This window comes from Cicer arietinum, chromosome 6 (assembly GCF_000331145.2).
Source record: "Cicer arietinum cultivar CDC Frontier isolate Library 1 chromosome 6, Cicar.CDCFrontier_v2.0, whole genome shotgun sequence".
In the NCBI taxonomy this organism is placed as follows: Eukaryota; Viridiplantae; Streptophyta; class Magnoliopsida; order Fabales; family Fabaceae; genus Cicer; species Cicer arietinum.
Genome location: NC_021165.2, coordinates 58,507,632 through 58,531,059, shown reverse-complemented (window position 1 = coordinate 58,531,059; position 23,428 = coordinate 58,507,632). Strand labels below are relative to the sequence as shown.

At 33.3% G+C, this 23,428-nt stretch overlaps 1 protein-coding gene and 5 non-coding genes across 6 annotated transcripts; all 6 read right to left on the bottom strand.

Moving 5' to 3' along the window:
- Positions 1 to 10,094: 10,094 nt before the first annotated feature.
- LOC113787356 (small nucleolar RNA snoR97) lies at positions 10,095 to 10,203 on the bottom strand. The gene has a single exon (XR_003473864.1). It is a non-coding gene; the product is annotated as a small nucleolar RNA snoR97 (small nucleolar RNA).
- Positions 10,204 to 10,309: 106 nt separating this feature from the next.
- On the bottom strand, positions 10,310 to 10,424 carry LOC113787314 (small nucleolar RNA Z278). Its single transcript, XR_003473821.1, has one exon. It is a non-coding gene; the product is annotated as a small nucleolar RNA Z278 (small nucleolar RNA).
- Positions 10,425 to 10,664: 240 nt separating this feature from the next.
- Positions 10,665 to 10,757, bottom strand: LOC113787290 (small nucleolar RNA Z223). Its single transcript, XR_003473798.1, has one exon. It is a non-coding gene; the product is annotated as a small nucleolar RNA Z223 (small nucleolar RNA).
- A 63-nt stretch (positions 10,758 to 10,820) lies between these two features.
- On the bottom strand, positions 10,821 to 10,908 carry LOC113787382 (small nucleolar RNA U36a). The gene has a single exon (XR_003473889.1). It is a non-coding gene; the product is annotated as a small nucleolar RNA U36a (small nucleolar RNA).
- A 256-nt stretch (positions 10,909 to 11,164) lies between these two features.
- LOC113787392 (small nucleolar RNA snoR134) lies at positions 11,165 to 11,305 on the bottom strand. The gene has a single exon (XR_003473899.1). It is a non-coding gene; the product is annotated as a small nucleolar RNA snoR134 (small nucleolar RNA).
- Positions 11,306 to 14,441: 3,136 nt separating this feature from the next.
- On the bottom strand, positions 14,442 to 16,505 carry LOC101507951 (uncharacterized). The gene is made up of 2 exons (XM_004507163.4): positions 15,972 to 16,505; positions 14,442 to 15,356 (listed from the first exon to the last, which is right to left on the bottom strand). The coding sequence occupies exons 1-2, from the start codon at positions 16,294 to 16,296 to the stop codon at positions 14,659 to 14,661; spliced, it is 1,023 nt and encodes a 340-aa protein (XP_004507220.1). The 5' UTR covers positions 16,297 to 16,505; the 3' UTR covers positions 14,442 to 14,658.
- Between the last annotated feature and the right edge of the window lie 6,923 nt (positions 16,506 to 23,428).

Below are 23,428 nucleotides of genomic sequence, written 5' to 3'. Positions count from 1 at the left end.
CTATAGATCAATGAGTCACTTATGATGGTAATCCGACCTAAAAGATTGGAGATCCCAAGAATTAGGTTCAATGGGTAATAACAAGTCATAGTGATAAGAGATGAACATGTTATATTATATATGAAAGAAGCATGATTCCTGAAGCGATAAAAGGATGAGATAATAGAAACTCTTAATGAGATCTATACTCTATGTCGAGTGGAGTACATAGCTACATAAGTACTCTTAATAGACTCACCTATGTAAATGTGGAAGTGGGGTTGTTTCCTAAGGAATTTTGAGGCAGAATTCCTAAAGCATTCACTATACTAGGATACACGTGCATGACGATAAATGCACGAGCTTTTGAGAATATACCCAAATGAAAAGGTTGTGTGTAAGTTTGATGTCAAAGATAGAGTTCAAGAGTACGACCCATTCTTGTTGAATCTGAATCTTATTTGCTATGCAAAGGTTCAAGTCAAAAGACACCTTTGTTTATGCACAATCTTATAGAAGCGTTTGACGCTATTTCAGAAACCTTCTTTTAAACTTCAAATGGGGGATTGTTGGAAATGATGATAATATTAATGGAATATTATTGGAAATAATGATGACATTAATAAGAGCTAGTGTTGTTATGAATTGAAAAATAAGGTAGTCCCGCATAGACGAGATATCACACACTAGTAGTGTTTATAAGATGGATGTATGGAACTTGGGGTGTTCCCCAAAGGGTACCCCAATTTTGTAAAGCAGGAAGAACGCATGCAAAATGGACAACCACGTGCGCGCTCTCATTGTCGCTGCCCGTTTGGCCGTCTCGGTCGAGATTAGGTTTTGGCTAAGTGGTGTATTATTTTTTAGTATATGAAAAATTAATAAATTATTTATTTATTTATTTAATATCAAATGAATGCTTGCATTTTTATCTTTAATTGATACATTAATTACATAATTTCCCTCCACCGAGTCAACTTTCAATATCTGATCCAATATTCCTTCCTGAATTTGTGCTTCTATTATTGCTAGGTCAAAACCCTAATCTTTGGTCTCACGCGCCTGTTGTTGCCCGGTCAAAATCCTAAGTTTGGAGCGCACGTTTTTGTGGTCAACTAGTCTGGAGTGCACGTTTCTGAAGTCAAATCTTGGAGTGCACGTTCAGATGAATCCTTGAATATATTTGATCTAGTTGCGGGTTTCCTCTATAAATGGAGGATTCCCCTCAGTTCAAAAAACACACCAAAAACACTCTAAATCTAAGGTTTTTCTCTCTTCTCCCCCTTTCTTACTCACTACTTCTCTTTCTTTCGAGTGGTCTTAGTATCATATTACGAGTGGCAATCATTCGACTGCCATATTGACAGTGTATTTCTAGAATAGTTTTCTACAGTACAGTAGAACTTCGATATAGAGTATCTAGAATGTTTTATCCTGGGACTTCGTGGTTGATAGTCTGTCTTGCAAAATTTGAGTAGTGCCTCGAAACTTCTTAAAGAGAGCGACCTAGTTTGGGACTAAACTCAGTAATATTTTCGGTGCCATAAAAAAAAAATCAAAGTTTTTTCAAAATTCAAAAACAACACCTTTTCACTCACATATGCAACTCCAACCTTGTGATCACCATCGATGATGATGATATTATGAATGCCATTTCTAAATGTCCTAAGAGTATCACTGAAAAATTCATTCACCAAGCACCTCTTCAAAGGGTTATTGAAGGTTTCTGGTCCAATCGCAAGGATCTTATAATTGAGTAATGGCGGGGAAAAACTTACAAATTCTTCATGAAGCAATAGAGCGATAGCAAATAGATTATTATAGGTAATCCTTGGTATTTTCAAAACTCTTGGTTGATTGTTCACCCTTGGAACAAAGAGATTGATCCAACTAACATGGAATTCAACTCTACTATGTGGATTCAAATACACGGACTACCTAAACATTGTATAACCCTAAATATGGCTACTAAGATTGGTTTTCGTATGGAAAGATCTTAGATGTTATTGCTTACCAATTTTCTGGAACATGGTATGATTGTGAAGGTTCTAATACAATTAAAGGCGACATAGAAGGTCCAATTACCACTTTTTTTTATTTCTATTGTGCCCTAGTTGGTCATGGTGATATTGAATGAGATGAGAAATCAGCTGACCCAACGAGGAACACTCCTTACAACTTGGTTCGAAATTACATACGCGGATTAAAGGTCAAAAGTTTCATATGAATCAACAATTCAAGCAAAGGCTTGGGGTGATATTGTGAGTGGTCCAAACCATGTACCTATTGAACCTAAACAATATAAGTCAGAAGATGTGGAAGCTAGTGATCCTTTGGCTACAATGAAGGATCAAGACAAAGCTCACCGGATGCGCACTTAAAGAGAAAGGATGTGCCAAAATATTTGGAAAGAAATATCGTGGTTGAAACCCAATTGGCAAAACTGTTAAATATAATTCTAATTGATTTGTAATTAGTTAGTTAGAACATAGTTAGAACTTAGTTAGAATATGGTTAGAGGTTAGTTCAGGTTGTTATAACTTGTACAATAAGAAATTGCTTCTATAAAATCCATAAGAACCAAGGACATAAAAATAATTTTTCTGACTGAATTCTAGATTGTTAATCATTCTCCAGATTACACTCTCCAGATTGATAATCAATCTCCGTCTTCTGAACTTTCTGATTTCTTTTCTTTTCTTCTCAATTTCAATTCCTCTCAATTATACAACTTGTTCCAACAATTGGCATCAAGAGCTTGGGTTATAATTCTTGGGAAACACGAGTGCAAGTGTGATGGGGAATCAAAATTGGGGAACACAAGTGAGTGAAAAAGAGCAAAGAAATGAATGGAGGAGGGTTTCCATCAAATCTGCCAATTTTGGATGGGAAGAACTGGGAGAGATGGAATGCATCAATGAAGTCATTTTTGGGAGCTCAAGAAGTGTTTGAGATTGTCCAAGAAGGTTATGAATAGCTGGGAGCGAATCCTAAAGAAAGACAACAAAAAAAAAACTTTCAAAGATTGCAAGAAAAGAGATTGCAAGACATTGTTTTACATCCAACAGAGTGTGGATTCAAATAATTTTGTAAGGATCTCAAAGGTATTTACATCAAAAAAGGCATGGGATATCTTGGTGAAGTATTACACGGATGGTGAAAAAACCAAGAAGATCAAACTTCAAATACTAAGAAGAAAAGTATGAGTTACTACAAATGGAGAATAATGAGAATGTGACTGACTATTTCAATCGAGTGCAGACAGTCACTAATCAGATGAAAGCCAATGGAGAAGTGATGACTAAGGTGGTGATCATTGAAAAGATTATGAGGACACTAACACAAAGATACGATTGATGTAGCTAAATATCACTACAAGGGGGGTTGAATAAGGATTTTGCTGTTTAAAAATAATTTTCAAGAGATTGTAAAACTATCCTCTCACTGAGGATGGATTTTTTCAACCCTTTAGTTTTAACTTGAGCAAAAGAGTAAAAGAAGAATATGAGAGAGACACACACAATTTTATACTGGTTCACCCAAAGATGGCTACGTCCAGTCCTCACACTCTTGTGAGATTTCACTAACTTTCAAACAGATCAACCTCACGTTGAGGATGATTACAAACTGTGTATTCTTTAGTTTCTCAAGCTTACAATCAATTTTCAAATATTTCCAAGCTTCACTCACAAGGAAATTACAAAGTAGTATGAGAGTGATTGATACTTAATACTTTCTCAAAGGATATACAAAGATATAGTGTAGGATTAAAGAAAGTATGACGTGCAGATGTGAATTTGCTCTTGATAGCTTTAAGATGTTTGATCTTTTTATGCAATTGTGTTGTGTATATTATGATGAAGAGCTTGCTGCATTTTATAGAGGTTCAAGCTCTTTGATGATCGTTGGAACTCGTTTTTCAAAGGATCCAAGGTTTTCCATCATAATTACAGAACTGCCATTCAGCTTGTTAGGCCAAGTAGAACCCATCCTCACGCAGCACAGCTTTGATCTTGACATGTCCTTGCTTTTTCTCTTTTATCAGAGTGCAAGGCTGTTTCTTTGACCATGTGAGTTGCATCCTTTTCAAAAACTTTAAGGACTAGGTTGATTTCAACTTTTGAGGTGATATTGACAAGAGAGAAAAAGCCACCCTATGACATAGGACTGTCATACTCAGTCCGAGGATCAGATCTGGCAGGAACATGTCATCGTCCATTTTTGGCTTTGTTGAAGTTGCCTTTTGTTAACTTGACTTCTTCATGTATTAAAACGTGCAAGCCCAATAAATGATCTGATTTTAGCCTTTGCACATGCTTGATGGGTTGCTTTCAACTTTTGTTGGTCCATCCTCAGCCTATTTTGTCATCCTCTTAGACTTAGATCTAGTTGTTCTTGTCCTTTTCCTTTTGGCCTTCTAACTTCTTTATTTCAAATACTTTTACTTATTCATTCTTTGACTTTGTTGTATTTTTCTTTAATGAACAAAAGCATTTGTACTGGTGAGGTCACAACTTGGGCAGATCTGGAGATTTTCCACTTTGCAGGCCATCCTCACATGGTTCATCTTTATCATTTGCCATCCTCACGTGGTTTTTCATCCCCAGGCCTGAATCATATTTTCCTTCATTTTGCCTTTATGATTAATAACCTTTTATCTTATATGAATACACTCAAGAGCACATGTTAGTCATTAACCACAATCATAATCTCTTAAGTAATTTTGTTATCATTAAAATCATTTGAGATTTTGTCTCAACAACAATCACATAATGGAGGCAATTGAAGAATCAAAGAATCTTGATACAATGAAGTTGAACGATCTGCAAAACTCCCTAAAAGCTCATGAAGTAAAGGTAAAAGAAAGAGATGAGGCACACACACAAACACATGCACTGCATGCTCAGATCAGCAAGAAGTCCAATCAAGATGGAGTAAAAAACAAGAATTGGAAGGGCAGTCAAAATGGCACTAGAAACATAATCAAGATGAGGAGGCTGGAAGTTCAAGAAGTCAGCAAAACAGTTATAATAAAAGCAAGAAACCATCTGGCAAAAAGTAGTTTGAGAAAAGGAGGATCCAATGTTATAATTGTCAAAAATATGGGCATTTTGCAGATCAATGCAGATCTAAGAAAGTACAAAGAGATGATCGTGAAGCTCAACTGGCCTAGGCAGACAGTTCTGACTCAGATGAAGTGTTACTGATGGCTTCTACAAGCATGGAGGTTGATGAGAAGGTAAAAAGGGAAATCAGGTATGTAGACAAATGCTAAACTACAAAGAGATTATGGTGAAGCTCAACTGGCCCAGGCAGACAGTTCTGACTTAGATGAAGTGTTACTGATGGCTTCTACAAGCATGGAGGATGATTGTCATGGATTGTGATATCTTGACACAGGGTGCTCAAATCACATGATTGACCATAAAGATTGATTTGTAACTATTGATGAGAGGATAAAAAGGGAAATCAGATTTGTAGACAACATCACAGTAACAACTGAAGTAGTTGGCAAGATCTTGATTCAAAGAATGGATGGTAAACAATCTTTCATATGTGATGTGTAGTATGTGCCAAATATGAAGAACAATCTGCTAAGCCTTAGACAATTGCTGGAGAAATGATACTCTATGAATATAGGGAATGGACAAATGAAAATGTTTGATAATGCAAAGAGACTTATCTTGAAGGCACCACAGTCCAAGAACATAACCTTCAAGATTGAGATTTAAATCAATGAAAATTAGCGTCTTGCTGTAGAAATCGGGAGGGAAGATTTGTTGTGGCACCAGAGGTTTGGACATTTGAATTTTAGAAGTCTTCAAATGCTGCAGAGCAGTGATATGGTGATAGGAATTCCAGAAATTCAAGTGCCAAAGGAGATATGTGAAGAATGATGTCAAGCCAAGCAGCATAGGAATTCCTTTAAATCAGAATTACCAACTAGATCCTCAAGAACGATGGAGGTGATTTTTTCTGATGTTTGTGGTCCATTTGAAGAAATGTCAATGTGAGGTAATTTCTACTTTGTATCATTCATTGATGATTTTACAAAGACAATGTAGATATATCTAATCAAGAGAAAGAACGGAGTGCTTGAGATACTTACAAAATTCAAGAGAATGGCTGAAAAACAAAGTGGTTTTAGTATGAAAATTAAAATGACAGATGGAAAATGAGAATATAATTCTCATGAATTCTATGATTTTTGTGAAAAAGAGAGAATATTGCATGAAGTGACTGCACCATACACTCCCCAACATAATGGCACTACTAAAATGAGAAACATAACTATAGTAAACATGGCCAGTAGCATGTTGAAGGGGAAGAAAATGCCTCGTAGATTCTGGGGGGAAGCAGTATCAACTGCAGTGTAGATTTTGAGTAGGTGTCCAACCAAGAGACTGGACTCAAGGACACCTGAAGAAGCTTGGACTGGAAGAGAGCCAGTTGCGAATCATTTGAGAGTGTTTGGCTCATTGTGCTTCATACATGTGCCAGCTCAAAACAGGAGGAAGCTTCATGACATGGTTGAACAAATGGTGTTGTTGGGTTATGATGTCAATTGGGCTTACAAGCTATATGATCCAAAAAAGAACAAGGTGGTGATAAGCAGGGACATACTAATAAATGAATCAAGAGGTTAGGACTGGACAATGAATGCAACCAGTCCATACATACCAACCAGATCAGTCAGGAGTGCAGTAGCAGTTGAACTAGTTGAGGACCAGCCAACAGATGTAGCAAATCAGCCAACTTTTGAACCTGTGATGAGATCTGCAAAAGCTAAGCAACCTTCAATCATATTGCAGCTATATGAAGTAACATCTGACTCAGAGATCAATGCAGATGGAGAAGTAATTCATTTTAACTTGCTTGTTGAATCAGAACCAATAAGTGATGAAAAAGCATTGAGTGATCCTAGATGAAGAGCAACAATGGATGAGGAGCTTAAAGCCATCGAGAAAAACAAGACATGGGAGCTGATGAACCTTCCAGTGAACAAGAGACCAATTGATGTGAAATGGGTCTATAAACTGAAATTGAAACCTGATGGGCATGTTGCAAGGTACAAGGCCAAACTTGTAGCAAAAGGATTTTTGCAAAAACATGGGTTGGGCTATGATGAGGTATTTTCCCCAATAGCTAGAATTGAAACAGTAAGGATGATAATCTCAATGGCTAGCTACAAAGTCTGGTCTATGCATCAACTGGATGTTAAATCAGCCTTCCTCAATGGGTCACTAGGTGAAAAGGTGTATGTGAAGCAGTCACCTGGATATGTGAAAACAGGCAAAGAAGATCATGTGTACAAATTGAAGAAAGCCTTATATGGCCTGAAGCAAGCTCCTAGGGCTTGGAACAAGATGATTGATAGATACCTCATAGAGCAACAATTTGAAAAGTGTGTGAATGAGCATAGAGCTTATGTCAAGAAGGGAGCAGCAGCACCTGCACTGCTGATATATCTTTATGTTGATGATTTACTGTTGATTGGCAGTGATGAAGTGAAAATCAAAGAGTTCAAAACCAGAATGGAGAAGGAATTTGAGATGACTGATTTGAGCATGCTGGCATATTTCCTTGGCATTGAGTTTGAAACCAAGAAAAATGGAATTTTTATGCATCAAAAAAAGTATGCAAGTGATGTATTAAAAAGGTTTAAAATGCAAGAATGCAATGGAAGCAGCACTCCATCAGAATTAGGGTCGGTGCTATTCAAAGAGGGCAATGATGAGTTGATTGATCCTACAACCTTCAAGCAAATTGTAGGATCTTTGAGGTACATGTGCGAGACTAGGCCAAATATCTCATATAGTGTTGGGCTGATTAATAGGTACATGGAGAACCCTAGGACATCACACTACATGGCAGCAAAAAAGATCTTGAGATACATAAAGGAGACCATTGAGCTTTACATTTTGTATTCCACAAAACTGAAAGAGTACCACGGACTATGTATTTACAATCAATAATTCACCAATCTCATGTTGTTCAAGGAAGCAAAGCATAGTCACGTGTTCTACTTGTGAAGCTGAATATGTGGCTGCATCCATGGGAGCATGCCAAGCTATGTGAGTGGCAGAATTGGAACTGAGAAGTAATGATGCAATGAAGATGAAGATAGACAGTAAATCAACTATAGACGTAGCAAGACATAGAAATAAGATTCAATTTTCTAAGGGATCAAGTAATGAAGGGTATGATAAGACTGGAGCCCTGCAATACAAATGATTTAAAGGCTGACATTTTAACAAAAAACTTGATGAGGGTAAAGTTCCAAGAGATGAGTATCAAACTTGTATTAAGATCAAATTGAATCACTTTGAATTAGAAAGCGTGTTAAATGTAATTCAAATAGATTTTTTGTAATTAGTTAGTTATAATATAGTTAGAAGTTAGTTAGAATATGGTTAGAAGTTAGTTAGAACATGGTTAGAAGTTAGTTGAGATTGTTATAACTTGTAGAGTAAAAAATTGTTTCTATAAAAGGCATAATAACAAGGACATAAACATAATTTTTCTGCCTGAATTCCAAACTGTTAATCATTCTCCAGATTGATAATCCATCTCCGTTTTTTATACTTTTTGTGTTCTTCTCTTTTCTTCTCAATTTCAATTCCTTTCAATTATACAATTTGTTGCAACACAAAACACCATGAAGTAAGTAAAATAAAGGGCATGGAGATTAACTCAACAAAAAAAAAGCACATTGTGCTAAACTATAAGTGGCGAACCTTGCTTAGCAAGTCACCCAGTCAAATCGAATTACCTAGTATAGAACTATAATGGGCTTGGGAACCCTTGTACAATTCAAACATTGAAGAAGCTCATTTATGCTTCTATACTAGGTTCAATTACCTAGTAAACAACTACATAAAGGGTCCAATTTAATATTCTTGTCTGAAACAAAAAAAAAATTAATTTAATTCCATTAGGTACGAGAAAAAAGGTAGTGCTACCCAATCTAGTAACCTCATTATTATTTTTCGAGATACTTTGAACTTGTTCAACTTGTGTGACCTTGGCTACACAAGTGATCCTTTCGCATGGAATAATAACCAAGATGAAAATAATAACATCAAAGCTCAACTAGACCGCTGCATTGCCACGCCTGGCTGGCTTACTCATTTTAAAAAAGTTGTTGAGGTCACTAACTTGTTGTCATACATCTAACTATATTCTTATCTTGCTTAGACTTTGTGCTAAAAGGAATGGACGGCGTCAGGTTGAGACTTTGAGAGCAAGGCCTGTCAGGCCTGATTTTGAGAAACTAATTTTGAGAGCAAAGTCTGTCAAGTCTAGAATACAAATGATTGTCTGAATAATTTGAAACTTTCGCCATGTGTGGAGAATTCTTATAGATTAGATGGATATAGATTCCCAGAAGTTAAAAATGAATTAGCTAGACTCAACTCTGGATATAGATTCATAGAAGTTAAAAATGAATTAGCTGGACTCAACTCCCGCTCTTATCAAGTGGAATCCACTTATTGATAATTTATTTGAAAGCGATGATATTTGTCGGAACATAAACCACAACTCTTATTAGGTTGAGCATGAAGATGGCAACACAAATCTTTCATCAAAAAACTTCTTAGACGTATATTCAAATTGGGTGAATAAGATTATAGATGGCAAAGGTATACTAATGAGGAAAACATTGCCCACACCTTCACCACCATCTTTTCAAGATTGAAGAAGTTGTTGGATTTGTTCAAGATAGCATAACAAATAATATGAGAAATATGATAGATGGTGTTAACAAGAATTGAATTTTTTACTTAACCATGAAACCTATATTTATGATTGGGTCATTGCATGGTTTGCCACACATTTTCTTTCAAAAATATTGACATATCGTGGGTTCAATATTTTAATCGTAATGGAGATTCTGTCATTATCAGACTTAGTTTCTTCTCCTCTTTCCAGAAATGTAGAGCAAGTCCCAATTTTGATTATTGTTAGTGCAAAAAAATTTGCCCATGAGAATGGTGTTGAACATAGTATCCATAGAAACATGAGATATGCAAAGTTTATTTGCATAGATCTGAGCCAAAAATTTGATATACAGAGTTTATTAGCATGGATGTGACCCAAATATCTGAATTGAATGATTTAGGGCTGTTATTTAACTCCCAACTCGTTGTTTAAACAAGAGATGAAGCTGATGACAACACAAACAATTTTTGAGTTTTTCAGACACTGAAAATACAGATGATTCAGAGTATAGTGAAACTCACAAATAAAAATAGTTTATAACTTCTAAAGTCAAAATAAACAATACATACAGAAAGCTTAAGACATCATATTCTAAATGCTTATTTTTGCCTCAGTTAAATCCATTAATGTCATATGAATGGAGCTTCGCCAAGTAGGTTCTCCCTGAAGACAGGGGCTTGGCTTCACAACACCTCAACAAATTGGATTATATCATCATCGGCTATGTAAAAAGCTACTAATATACAAAATAATCATGACAAAACTAGGACATTAAAACAATCAATACAAAAATAAAACATATAACACAATCAATTTGAACCAATCAAAAATCCATGTTAGTTTAAAAAAGATAAGTATGATTAAAATTAAATATATTTTAGCGGTACTCTGATTGCTACACTGATTGAACATATGAATTTAATCCTTAAAACATTAAACAGAAGCAACTTTTTTGCAAAATTGAGAGGCTCAGAACATTAGACAGCTCTAACAATCACGATTTTTCAGAAGCAGAACTGGCATGAAGCTGTAATTAAAAATCATCATAGCCAACAATTATCAATAAACAAAACCAACATTACAAGTTTCAATTAAAATAAAAAGGAAAGATAATATTCAGGCTCATATAAAGAAATTCAACCATGTTTCAGTCCTTAATACTTCATCGAGAATCTCAGAAGCGCGGATAATATGTAATCATAGCCAAGAATTAAAACAACCCTAATAAAAACGAGATCAAATTCAATTATTATGAATTAATAATTGATAATGTAAGAGGTGTTTTCTGAGGGACAATAAGAAAAAGAAAAGACCTCAAAATGAAAACGACCGCGTTTGAATTTTTGCCTGAAGGACTAGCTCAAAATTCCAAAGTGTTTGAAAACAGGCTGAAGGTAAAGCGAGGCAAATTAAGATTTCAAAACTAATAAAAAGAAATTAGCAATCGAAAATAGCTAATCGAGAATGTAGCCATTACTTTGACACAGATTCAATCGTGGAATAAGTAAGACTGAACTGCAACACGAACGGCATTGATTTTGCACGAGCAATGGGGCTTTCACCTCATACATTATTCAGAGAAGCCCGGGGTTGCATCGTGCGTATAATTTAATAAAAACAATAAAATTGTAAGAAAATCGAATGGAAATTTTTACGATGATTTTGATGAACTACGTAAAAATTTTGAATCGGTGCCGTAAAACACTAACATTTGTTATGATGAAGAAAAGAACGTAGACATTGTTATATAGGCGCACACAAACCCTAAAAAACTTTCTCTCACTAACGGTGAAGTGGTAAACCATTGTGTTCAGGCTTTAGTTACCCGACCCAACTCGATTAGGTTTAAACATATTTGGGTCAATCTTCACGGATTGATTTGGTCTTAATATTTATTTTCTATTTGATAGTTTTTTTAATAGAAAATTTTTTTTATTTGATAAATAATTAAGCTGAAGTTAAGTTTTTCAATTTTTTACCCAAAAAATTAACTTTATTTTTATTTAATCGAACTTGTCCTATTAATAATTGTAGATTTAAATTAAAGTTTTTTAAGTAAAAATAATTTTGTTTTAACGATCTGATTAAATTTTAATTTTTATAAAATGTAAACTATAAGTGATTATAAATTGGATATACAACGTCAATCTTTTGCAATATTTGTTCTGATAGAGGTGAAAAAAGGTAGAGTCGAACGAGGTTTTAGAATAAGTCTAAGATTTTTCTATTAAAAAAGTTTAAGGTATAAACTTAGTGTGTGACTTGCATAGTCTTATTTTATGCATGAGTTTGGTCTTTTATAAAAGTCTCGTAAGAATTGTTACTTTATTTAAAAGTTTATTTTATATTAATAATTTTAAATAAGTAATCATATATATAATTTTTAATAGATTAACAAACTAATAGATCAATAAAATTAAGTATTTTTTTGAGATTTAGCATGATGTTTTAAAGAATTTGAATTTATATGATATCATATTTTAATTCTATTTTATTATAATATATTTAAATATATTAAAAATTAATATAAAATAATAAAATTTAATTACTAAAAAATTAACAAATTTATAATTTAATATAAAATAAAATTAACAAAAAATATTATTCATATTTACTTTAGGAGATTAGCATGATAAATCTAAAAGATTTTTATATAGTCTCTAGTTTTATAATCTCTCGTCTGATTTTCTTATTTAAATAAGCTTTAAAAAACTGTGTCTTCACTATTTAAAATAATATTTAGTCTTCAAAGGAGGAACATTTAAAGCTCACTTATGTTGTTATCACTTTGGTCATTGAGCCCTCATTTTACTTTTTAAATAAAAATATCTTGGAATAGAAGAGGGTCCAAGTTCAAGCAAAGAAAGAAATTACACAACAGTCAGTCTAGGGGTAGAAATCCCCTAAATCAACATGGAACATCGAACTTAGAAAAGCCACATAACCAACCAATTACCATCTTCCATGCACATCATTCCTCCACACCCCGAAAGAATTCCACTTTTACTAGCTCCATTAGTGTCAACCCATCTTAGGAGGTTGCCAGCTAATATTAGATACCATTCTATTGGGGTGTCCATGAACCTTACTAACCCCACTAGTCTGGTGATAAAACATACCATGCCAGCTAAATATCAGATATTACTCTGTTGCAAAACATAGTTTTAATAGAAATATTTGTATTTCCAACGTTGAGTTTCATCTAGTTTCTTTTTTAACTAGAAATAGAGGACGCAAAAGCATCACATAATTAGCGTGACATCCTAACTATGTTTACATCCCAAACAATTTACCTTTGGTTTTAATTTCATCTGCTTCCTTTACATTATGCTTTTGTGCATATTATGGTTTATTGTTACTGGATTGTATTGTTATAAATGTTAGGCATTCAAAACTGAAATTGGAAAACAGTTTTTTTAATTTGTTGTGTAAATTTGATGTATTTTCTCCTAATGCCCTTCTTTTAAGGTGTTTTTGTTGTCATTTATAGGCTTCAATAATTTATAGTTATTTTGTAGGACCTGACTCTGTTTTTGGGGATTTGAAAATACTCATGGAAGCTTATTTCTATTTTTTCTTGTGATCATTATTTAATGTTAATATTTTATTTGGGTCTCTTTTTGTTCTAGAGGTTGATGTGTTTTGGGAGACTCTTAAAGGCATGAATTGCTATCAAGAAAAGTGACAAGGAGGAACACATATTACTCGCTAATTTTTGTGTCTGAGGTGTCCCATTTTTTCCATCCTAACTTTTTCTGATTGTGCTTCTTTTTTTTAGATAAGTTGATTTTGCTTCTTTTATTTGAACATTCAATACACATAAGGAAAATTTTTATGTTGTTGCGCTATATTTTGTCATCCTTTAAGAGTTTAATTGAAGGGTCAAATGAAGCTCTATTGTGACAATAAGTCACTAATCAATATTGTTTATCATCCTATGCAACATTATAAGACTAGTATATTGAAATTAATAGATATTTAATTAAAGAAAAACTAGAGGAAAGACTAGTGTGTATGCCCTATGTTCCATGGTTCGCAACAACAATTGACATATGTTCTTACAAAGGGGTTAAATAGCTCAAGTTTCCATGGTCTTAACACCAAGTTGGGAATAGAAGATGTCTATTCCTCAACTTGAGAGGGAGTGTCAAGCTATAAATATGTCATTAGAAGAAATAGTCTAGAATCTTAAAAATCAGGGGATTTATTTAGAAAGTAATCAGGCACTGTATTATTGCCTTTTATTAAGATTGATTATGTTTCCATTATTATTCTATTGTAACCCATTATAAATATTTGATATCCTATCTTTTTGACAGAAAACAATTATGCCTTCGGATTATTTTTTTTCTTCACACATACTCTTGAGTACGGATGAAGAGTTTTATTTGCGACCTAAACACCTACGCAAAGATTATTTCATAGCCGGTCCAAAAGATTAAAACTTGTAGGAATACTCTCTCTGGTCAAGGTATACTTGTAGAGCCATTACTTTGCCAACGACACTAATTAGGTGATTTCCTGAAAAAAAGAAGAAGAAAAAAACAGTTGTATGCGCTCTGCCATTTTTCAGTTTGTCTGTTTATGTCTTACCTTGAAGGGAAGCTTGGGTAGCAGATACAATTATTATCATGTGATTTTTCATTCCATTCCTTCCTCATCTATTTCATTCCATTGAATCTCCAAACGTTTAAACATAAAATTCAACATTGGTAGGCCAAATAATATGTGGAGTGCACTTTCGTAGATCAAAATTGCAAATCTAATTACTGAAACAGTAAGTTACAAGCATGGATGGACAGGTACAACACTGCAACCTAATGATAACAAAAAATTACAACAATTGCAACAAGGAAATCAAAATAAAAGCTATCTATCTATATCATGTCCTACCTCAAAACTTTACAGACCAACAAACTTCATTTTTCTCCAAACTCGAATGAACTACACCTCAAGTCATACTATCATCCATGTCAAGTGTCGATACCCAGCCCACTTAGCAGCAACTCGTAAGCCAATTGCTAAAGCAGCAAGAAAAAGTGGAACTGGAAGTCTCTTCCCCTGTGGTTCAATCTCTTCGACTTCTTTCCCTTTCGAAAGCGTTTTTGAATACTGATAAATAGCTAAGGCCGTGTACGACGTAATCACCACAAGTCTAACCCAAGGCTCGCCGACGGCAGCAAGTACAGCTGCAACAGGCATTGCAGATGAAACATCATCTCTTCTTTTGATAAATTTTGAAAAACCATAGACCCCGACAAGAAGGGTCCAGAACAGTGGTTCAGAAATAAAGCCTCTAACAGCAGCATATCCAATAAGACCGGTTATGGTTAGAACATAAGGTTGGTTGCTGATACAATTTGGAACAGTAGTTTCAGCAACGGCTAAAACAACCGATGCCAGGAAAATAATGATGGTCAGGTCTGGTATAGGCGCACATGCAATTATCCAAGAGTAAAAAGCCTGAACACTGTAAATCGCATCCTCAATGGATCTAATTGTAAAAGTGATTGGATTTCCTATGAATTGATAGACTAATGCAAAAGCATATTTCAATGCATAACCTACAAATCGAACTATTCCAAATGCAGCGTTTTTCCAGTTTGACAATTCAAATAGAACAGCTCTCCAAGCATAGACGAGAAAAGCCAGTGCTGTACATTGACATAGAATCAAATTGTTACTCGAGATCGAGAGCAAAACAAAAGGGTTACTAATGGGAACTGAGAGCATATAGTAGTAACTTTTAACTTCCTCTTTGTAAACAACATCAATTATAGACTAAAGAAATTACTCTGAAGTTTTATTTTCTAATAGAACAACTTATTCATTGATCATTTCTAACATTCCAACAAAATACTACAAAAATGGAACTGAATTTCAACAGGAATTAACAATTTCATGTAGCAAACTGAATCGTGTCAAAGTCTCAGCACCTAATGCTTAAATGGTATTCGCTGAAAATAATATTACTAGTATATAAGATTTTTACCAAAGCCATGAAACAGGAAAACATTATAAATATTCAAACTTTAATCAAGTAAATGAGATAAAGTAAATAGCTATTTTGGTAGTTGAATGTTGAGTTGTTGTCACCGTAAATTTGTACACAGGACACATGTCTCACACTAGGACACATCTTCCATCAGAAGTGTACATAGAAGTGAACCATCTCTCACATTTATGAAAATTGTTATTTTTCTCTATAAATTTTGCCCACATTTTCTGGATAACGAAAAGCAGAGAGAGAGAAGAGATAAGGCACTGACCTACAAACCATGGCCACTTGAAAGGAGGTTCAGAAGCTTCTTTAAACTGAATCTTAAACCGTCCCGGCATAGTATTCGACTCTTGAAGCTCTTTCTCAGCTTCATTTAACCCAACAACAACACTCTCATCGTCGTTTGTGGCGAAACGCTTCGATGGGGTGAATCTGGGGGAAAACCCAATAAGATTTCGCGTGAATTGAGGGCTAAGAACGTGGAGTTTCGTTGTGGTTGGGAATTGTTGGCGTGGGAAGGGGAATGAGGGTTTGAATTTGAAGGAGAGGTTGGGAGATAGGAGGGATGGGATTGTGGTGGTGGAAATAGACATGGCTATGCGTACGGCTTCTTTGTTTTCGGTTAGAAATAGCTAGAAAGGAATTGCCACTGTCATTCTTTCTGATTCCGCCAAACCAAAATCGTCGATCTGCACTTATCGTTAAACCTCCCCAAACCCAAACAAGCTTCACTAGGGATTTCGTATTAAGCCAATACTCTCTAGACAAAAAATAACAATACTAATAATATATTATTTAACATACATTTTTTCTAATACACTTTTTTTATTAGTTAAATATACATAGTCTCACCAATTTTATATGAAACATACATTTTTAGTATAATATATGAATTTTAATCCATCAAATAGAATGGATTAAAAAGTGTATGTTTAATAGTATGTTGCTATCCGTAAAATCTAGTATAATTGATAAATATTGAAATTGTTATCAGAATAACATATTTTGAAATTCCAACCTCATAATTATGTGTGAATTTCTTTATAAAATAACAAAAATTAGAATAGTGCTAACACTCCTCAAAACATAAATAATATGAAATTGAGTTAATCCATATGTTAAATTGACTATTTAATGATATGTCACTTTCTTAGTGCCACGTGTGCAGTTGATTTGTCTAAGACTAAAATCACCGTATATTTTTTTGGTTAAAATGTACTTTTGATCTCTCAAATTTTTAGATTCTGTGATTTTAACCCCTAAATTTAAAAGTAACAGTTTTAGTCCATTTTACAAAATGACTTTCACTTTTAATTTTTATTAGGTAAACAGTGACATAGATTTTTTTTTTAATGATTGCTTGGACCTGTTTAAAAAAATTGTCAAACTTATATATTATTTAATATTAAAAACAAATAAAGAAAAAGTAATACAACTAAGGAAACTTGTAAAAAATAAACACTTGTGGATACTGCACCCCTTTCACCACCAGATGTGAGAAGGGCACCCAATAGGTCTAAGAAGATGCGAATGAATGTCCACGATGAGTCTAGAGTTCCTACAAGTTAAAAAATCAAGATACTATTAGATGCAAAAAATGTGGAACTTTTGGCCATAACCAAAGGACTTGCGGAGGGAAAACTGCAACTAATAGAATGATTTCAAAGGGTGGAAACAAGATAATGATAAGTTGATTATGTGTTGAATATGATACTGAATATTACTTGATTATGTTAGTGAATTAAATAAATCAATATGAGTTGATTATGATACTTAATATGATATTAAATATGTGTTAATATTGAATATGATTTGATTATGATACTGAATATGTTGAATATGTGTTGATGTTGAATATTATTTGATTATGCTAGTGAATTAAATAAATGGATATGATTTGATTATGATAGGATAACACCAATATGGAGTAACCTGGAACTAAAGTTGAAACTGTGCAAGCTGGAACTATGCAAGCTCAATCTATTCAACCATAAGTGCAAGTGAATATGTTTTAAAACCATGCAAAGTAAGACCAAGAAAACATGATGATGTCCATCCAAGTGGGACTCAACAATCAACCAACAAGCCTTATATTACATTTTAGGAAATGATTATGTAATATGATTTTAGACAAATGTTCTATTTTGTTGTTTCACTTTGGATATCGGAACACTTATATTGTGCTTAAACCCACCCATATTCTGTTTTTTTCATTTGAGCAGCACTTATGTTGTTTTGAAGATCACCTTAATTTTACATCATGTTAAATTCTATTTGTTTAAGAAATAGTTTGTTCATTTTGAATTTAGTTTAGGTATCTTGTTATGTTTCTATAGTGTTAAGTAAACATTTTTTTCTTCTCAAAGGTGAATAAAAACTCATAATAATTTTTTTTTAAAGTAAAAATACACTTTTGATCCTCCAAATTTCACAATATGACAATTTTAGCTAACCTATTTCATTTTGTGTTTATTTTAATTAATAATAAATATAGCTGACAAATTTTTTTAAAAAATAAAAAATAAGTTGTCAATTTTTAATAATTTTTTTTAAAAAAATAGCTGTCAATTTTATTTTATTTTAAAAAAAAATGAGTTGGCAAAATCCACATGATTATTTTTTAAAAACGTTCACGTTAGCGTTGAGTCAAAATCAAGGGGTCAACCATTTGTAAAAAAGGCTAAATTTGAGTGGCTAAAATTGTTATTTCCAAATTAGATGAGTCAAAATCAGCTGATTTTGAAACTTGGGGAGTCAAAAAAAAAAAATACAACTTACGATCAAAATAGTCATCAAAAAATACAACTTACTATTACAATAGTTTGACAAATATAATATAATATCAATTTAGTCCATGAATTTAAAACAAAATCAAAATTTGCATTATAATTTGTATTGATTCAACTTGTTCTCATTTGTAATATATCCTCAAATCGATTTCACACAGCCAAAATTGACTTCATTTAATTGCAATTTAAAAAAATAAAACCAACCATCTTTTGAAATATAATTAGTGCTCTATTGTGTCATTTTATTCCAACAAAATAATTAAAATAAAAAACTTAATTGCAGTTTTAATCTCCTTATTTTTATCAATTCATAAAATTGGTCCACCTATTTTAAAATCCAACAATTTTGGTCTCTCGCTCACATTTATTAACTAAAAAAATGGTGATGTAACATATTTTAAACGATTCAACATATGATACGATGACATTGAATGATTAATACCTATGAAATTGCAATAAAACCATTTAAAACTTTCAATTTTAACTCTTGAAATTATTGATTTTTGTAATTTAATTAGTAGCATATAAATAATGAATGCATCTAGGTCGTTATATATCATGATATCATATGTCACATCATTTAAAATATGTCAAATCACAATTTTAAGCTAAAATATCTAAGAGGGGGACTAAAACCGTCGGATTTTAAAATATGAGACTTATTTTACGAATTTGTGATAATAGAGGATCAAAACTACAATTAAATCAAATTAAAAAAAAAAGTTAATTTTCAAAACAATATGAAGACAAATAGTTGTGCTTGTTCTAAACAAGAAAATAAATTAAAATTTTCCTTCAATGAAAACATGTCTTTTTAATTTTTGAAATGTGTATGACGCGTGAAGACAATAGTGATATATATTGTGGTTGCATTGCTGCATTATGGATGAACGAGTTTTCAACTTTTAAAATAATTGATGGAGAAATACAACTAAATTTTTATTTCAATTATTTTGTTGGAATAGCCAAATACAATTGTGCACTTATATGTCAAACAATTTTGGTGGATCCCACTTGAGAGTGAGTCGACCCAAAAAATTTGTAGTAGAACTTTCTACATATGAAATTGTTGAGGCCGAGGCTGTCGATGAGGCCCCACATGAGGCTCAATAGCAAAGTGATATAAGGGAAAACTGTATACAAGGAGGAAGATATAATTGAGGTCCAACATAAATGCAAGGAGGAAGGTAGTGTAATTAGTGATGTTAATGTTCTTAAAGATGAGTTTGAGGATTTAAATTAAATGATAAAATATGACTAGTATTTTTTATGAGCCCAACACTTTGGTGGTGAGGGACAAAGTAGTGTGGCAGTTACTACTTTTCTAAAAAATAGGAAGAAGGGTAGTAGGTTCAAAAAGAAAAAATATTTGTTTGTAAAAGGAGAAAAAATTTCTGACAAAAAAAAATGAGAATGGTAACACTAGTGTTGTCAAGGTGGAGGAGCAAATTTGAAGTGATCGGGACATATTCTTATTGGAAAAATGAAAGAAAATGAAAATAAATGTTTCTAATAATGTATAATATACAAAAGAGTTAGAAATTGTTGATTTTCTTACGGGGACAAAGTGATGATTCAAACAAGGGCAATACAAACGTTTCCCTCTCTTTTATCATGCCAAAGAGAATGTATTATTTCAAGTGGATGTTGGGAAATAAGTTTTCAATTGTTGAGTATTTTAAAGAGGTTGATACAAATTATGTTATACACAATGGAAGTAAAATTTTAAATTCATAAATAATGATCAAACAAGGGTAAAAGTTCGCTGCAAGGAAGAATACCCTTGGTTTGCCTCTTGCTTAAAGATGCCTAATGAGGATATGTGACAATTGAGGTTGATTGACACTCAATCATGTAACAAAGAGTACATATAGGGTTAAGTTCATGAGGTAAAATATGTTTGGAAAAAATTTATACTCTATAGGAATAAGTAGGATGAGGGCATATATGGCTAGAAGATTTTTTTTTCTTATCAATTTGATGGACCATTTAAATATAAATTCAAAAGGTTTTATGACTATTGTCATGACCTATTAAGACCTAATCCCAACATCATAACCTAATTGATTACACAATCTACTTTGTACGCGGAGGAGAGTAATGAGATTGATTATGTAGATATGTTGTTATTACCAAGTTTTTATAGGTTGCATATGTGCTTTATTGTTATAAACAAAGTTCCAACAAACTAGACCTCTTATAGGGCTTGATAGTTGTTTTCTAAAATGTTGTAATCGGGGTCAAATTCGTGCAGCACTAGGTTGAGGCTCTACTGTCAAAATACTTCCAGTTGTATTGGTTGTCGTTGAATGTGAGACAAGAGACTCGTGATTCTAGTTTATTGAGTTGTTGATGAATGACTTGGGTGGACAGGTGGTTTGCAAAGACTTTCACTTTCATTTATGATCAACAAAAGGTTAATTACTTTTATATGTTTCAAATATGTCCTTTAAGTTATTGTATAAGTTCTAATCTGGTCTTTTAAATTTATGTTATATATTCTTCATCGATCATTTCAAAGGTTGTTACCTACAATTAATGAACTTCTTCACGAAGTTGAACAAAGGTTATGTGTAAGATACCTATATAATAACTTCAAAAGTAATCATCATAGGAAATTGTTAAAAGAGTTAATAGGGAAGACTATCAAGTCAAGCTATCGCTATACATGGGATAAAGAATTGACGAAAGTGACGACAATTAATGAAGAGTGACAAGTGATTGGTTTGATATAGTGTCACGCGGTAGATAAGTGGGGTCACCTCCGTTAACATAGAGAGAGTTTTCTCAGTTGTTCATGGCTCGTTTACTTCCATAAAGTGTTAGAGAAAGATTAGCTCATGAGTTTGAAAGATTGGAGCAAACGGAGGGTATGACAATTTCATATTATAATGCTTATTTTACACAGCTCTCTAGACACGCTCCTCACCCTATCATTGAGGAAATATGTGTCAAGAGGTTCAACAGAGGATTGAGGGATTACTTATTTAGATTTGTGGTTGGGTCGAATTGTTCTACTTTTGTTGAGGTTTTGAGTTTGGCACTTCAAATTGAGCAAAAACAGAAGGAAAAATGAGGTAACAAACAAGATTCACATAAGAAACAATGGGTTGAAGGATCTTACAGTAACTATCTAAATCGTGGTGGAAGATCTATGTTTGATTATCAGAGGCAACAAAGACTCGTGTCCTAAAGAAGTGGTCATAAGAAGAAGTCTTATTGGACAATGTAGAGTCATAGATCAGATTTTGGAGCAACATGATAATATATTTTCCCTCAAAGACATTCTAGTGTTTCAGCCACACGACGTTCTATTTGTGGTAGGCTTCACTTTGGAAATTGTTTCAAAGATGGTAAGGTGTGCTATCCACGTGGCCAAATAGTCACATCATGATAGATTGTCCTATAGATGCGACACATTCATCCTCTAGTTATGCATCAACACCAACAACTTTGGCATCTTCTTAGGCTCATTCTGCATTTGTGCTACAAAGTGGGAATTCTTTTGTCAGAGGTTCAAAGACATCTCAGCAGAGATGTAGAGGATTTAGTGGTAGAGGTTAGACATCAATAGGAAGAAGTCAAGCTCGAATGTTTGCTTTGTCTCGTCATAATGCTCAAACATCCAATGCAGTAGTTATAAGTATACTTTATATTTATTCTAGAGATGCTCATGTTTTGTTTGATCCTAGAGCTACACATTCTTTTGTATCCTCGTGGTTTGCTACTCGACTTAGTATGTTCATTTTTTCTAGAGGATGCTTTAGTTGTGGTTACACCTGTTGGAGGAAACTTGTTAGCTAAGTTAGTGTATCGTTCTTGTGATATAGTTATTAAGGGAAAGATGTTTCCAATAGATTTAGTAGTTATTAACTTGATATATTTTGATGTGATTTTGGGTATGGATTTGTTGGCTTTTCATCATGCTACCTTGGATTGTCATAACAAAGTTGTGAAATTTGATATACTTGGGAAATTAGTCTTCTCGTTTCAAGGAGAATATTGTTGGGCACCACATAACCAAATCTCAGCCTTGAGAGCAAGCAAGCTAATGAGAAGAGATTGTCAAGGGTACTTAGCCTTGGTAAGGGATACACAAGTGTCGAGGAGAAATTGGAAAAAAATTCAATAGCATCTGAATTTCCAGATATTTTTCCTGAAGAACTTTTTGGATTGCCACCTAATAGGAAGATTGAGTTCTCGATAGACTTGGTTCCTAACACTCATCCTATATCAATACCTCCTTATCGCATGATCCCAACAGAACTTAAGGAGTTAACATAACAACTTCAAGATCTTCTTGATAAGGGTTTTATTAGCCCAATCTTCTTGGGGATCACCAATATTATTTGTTAAAAAGAAAAATGGATCTATACAGTTGTGTGTAGACTATATACAGTTGAATAAAGTAATTGTAAAGAATATATATCCTTTATCCAACATTGATGAGTTTTTTATCAACTTTAAGGAGCTCAATGTTTTTCTAAGATTGATTTGTGGTCAGAGTATCACTAGTTGAAGATTAAAAGGGATGAAATAACGAATATAGCTTTCGACATGCATTATGAACATTATGAATTTCTAGTTATATCTTTTGGGCTTAATAACGCCCCAACATCTTTTATGAATTTGATTAATTAAGTTTTTAAACCTTTATTGGATCAGTTACAATTATGTTCATTGATGATATCCTTATTTATTCCAAGAGTAAAGAAGAACACGAACACCAATTCAGGTTGGTTTTGCAAACTTTAAGAGATAATCAATTATATGTCAAATTCTCAATATGTGAGTTTTGGTTGGACAATGTGGTATTTTTAGGTCATGATGTGTCTAAGAAGGGAATAAGTGTTGATCCAAGTAAGGTGGAAGCAATGCAGAATTGGCCCAGACTTACCACAACAAAGGAATTTAGAGTTTCTTGGTTTAGCTGGTT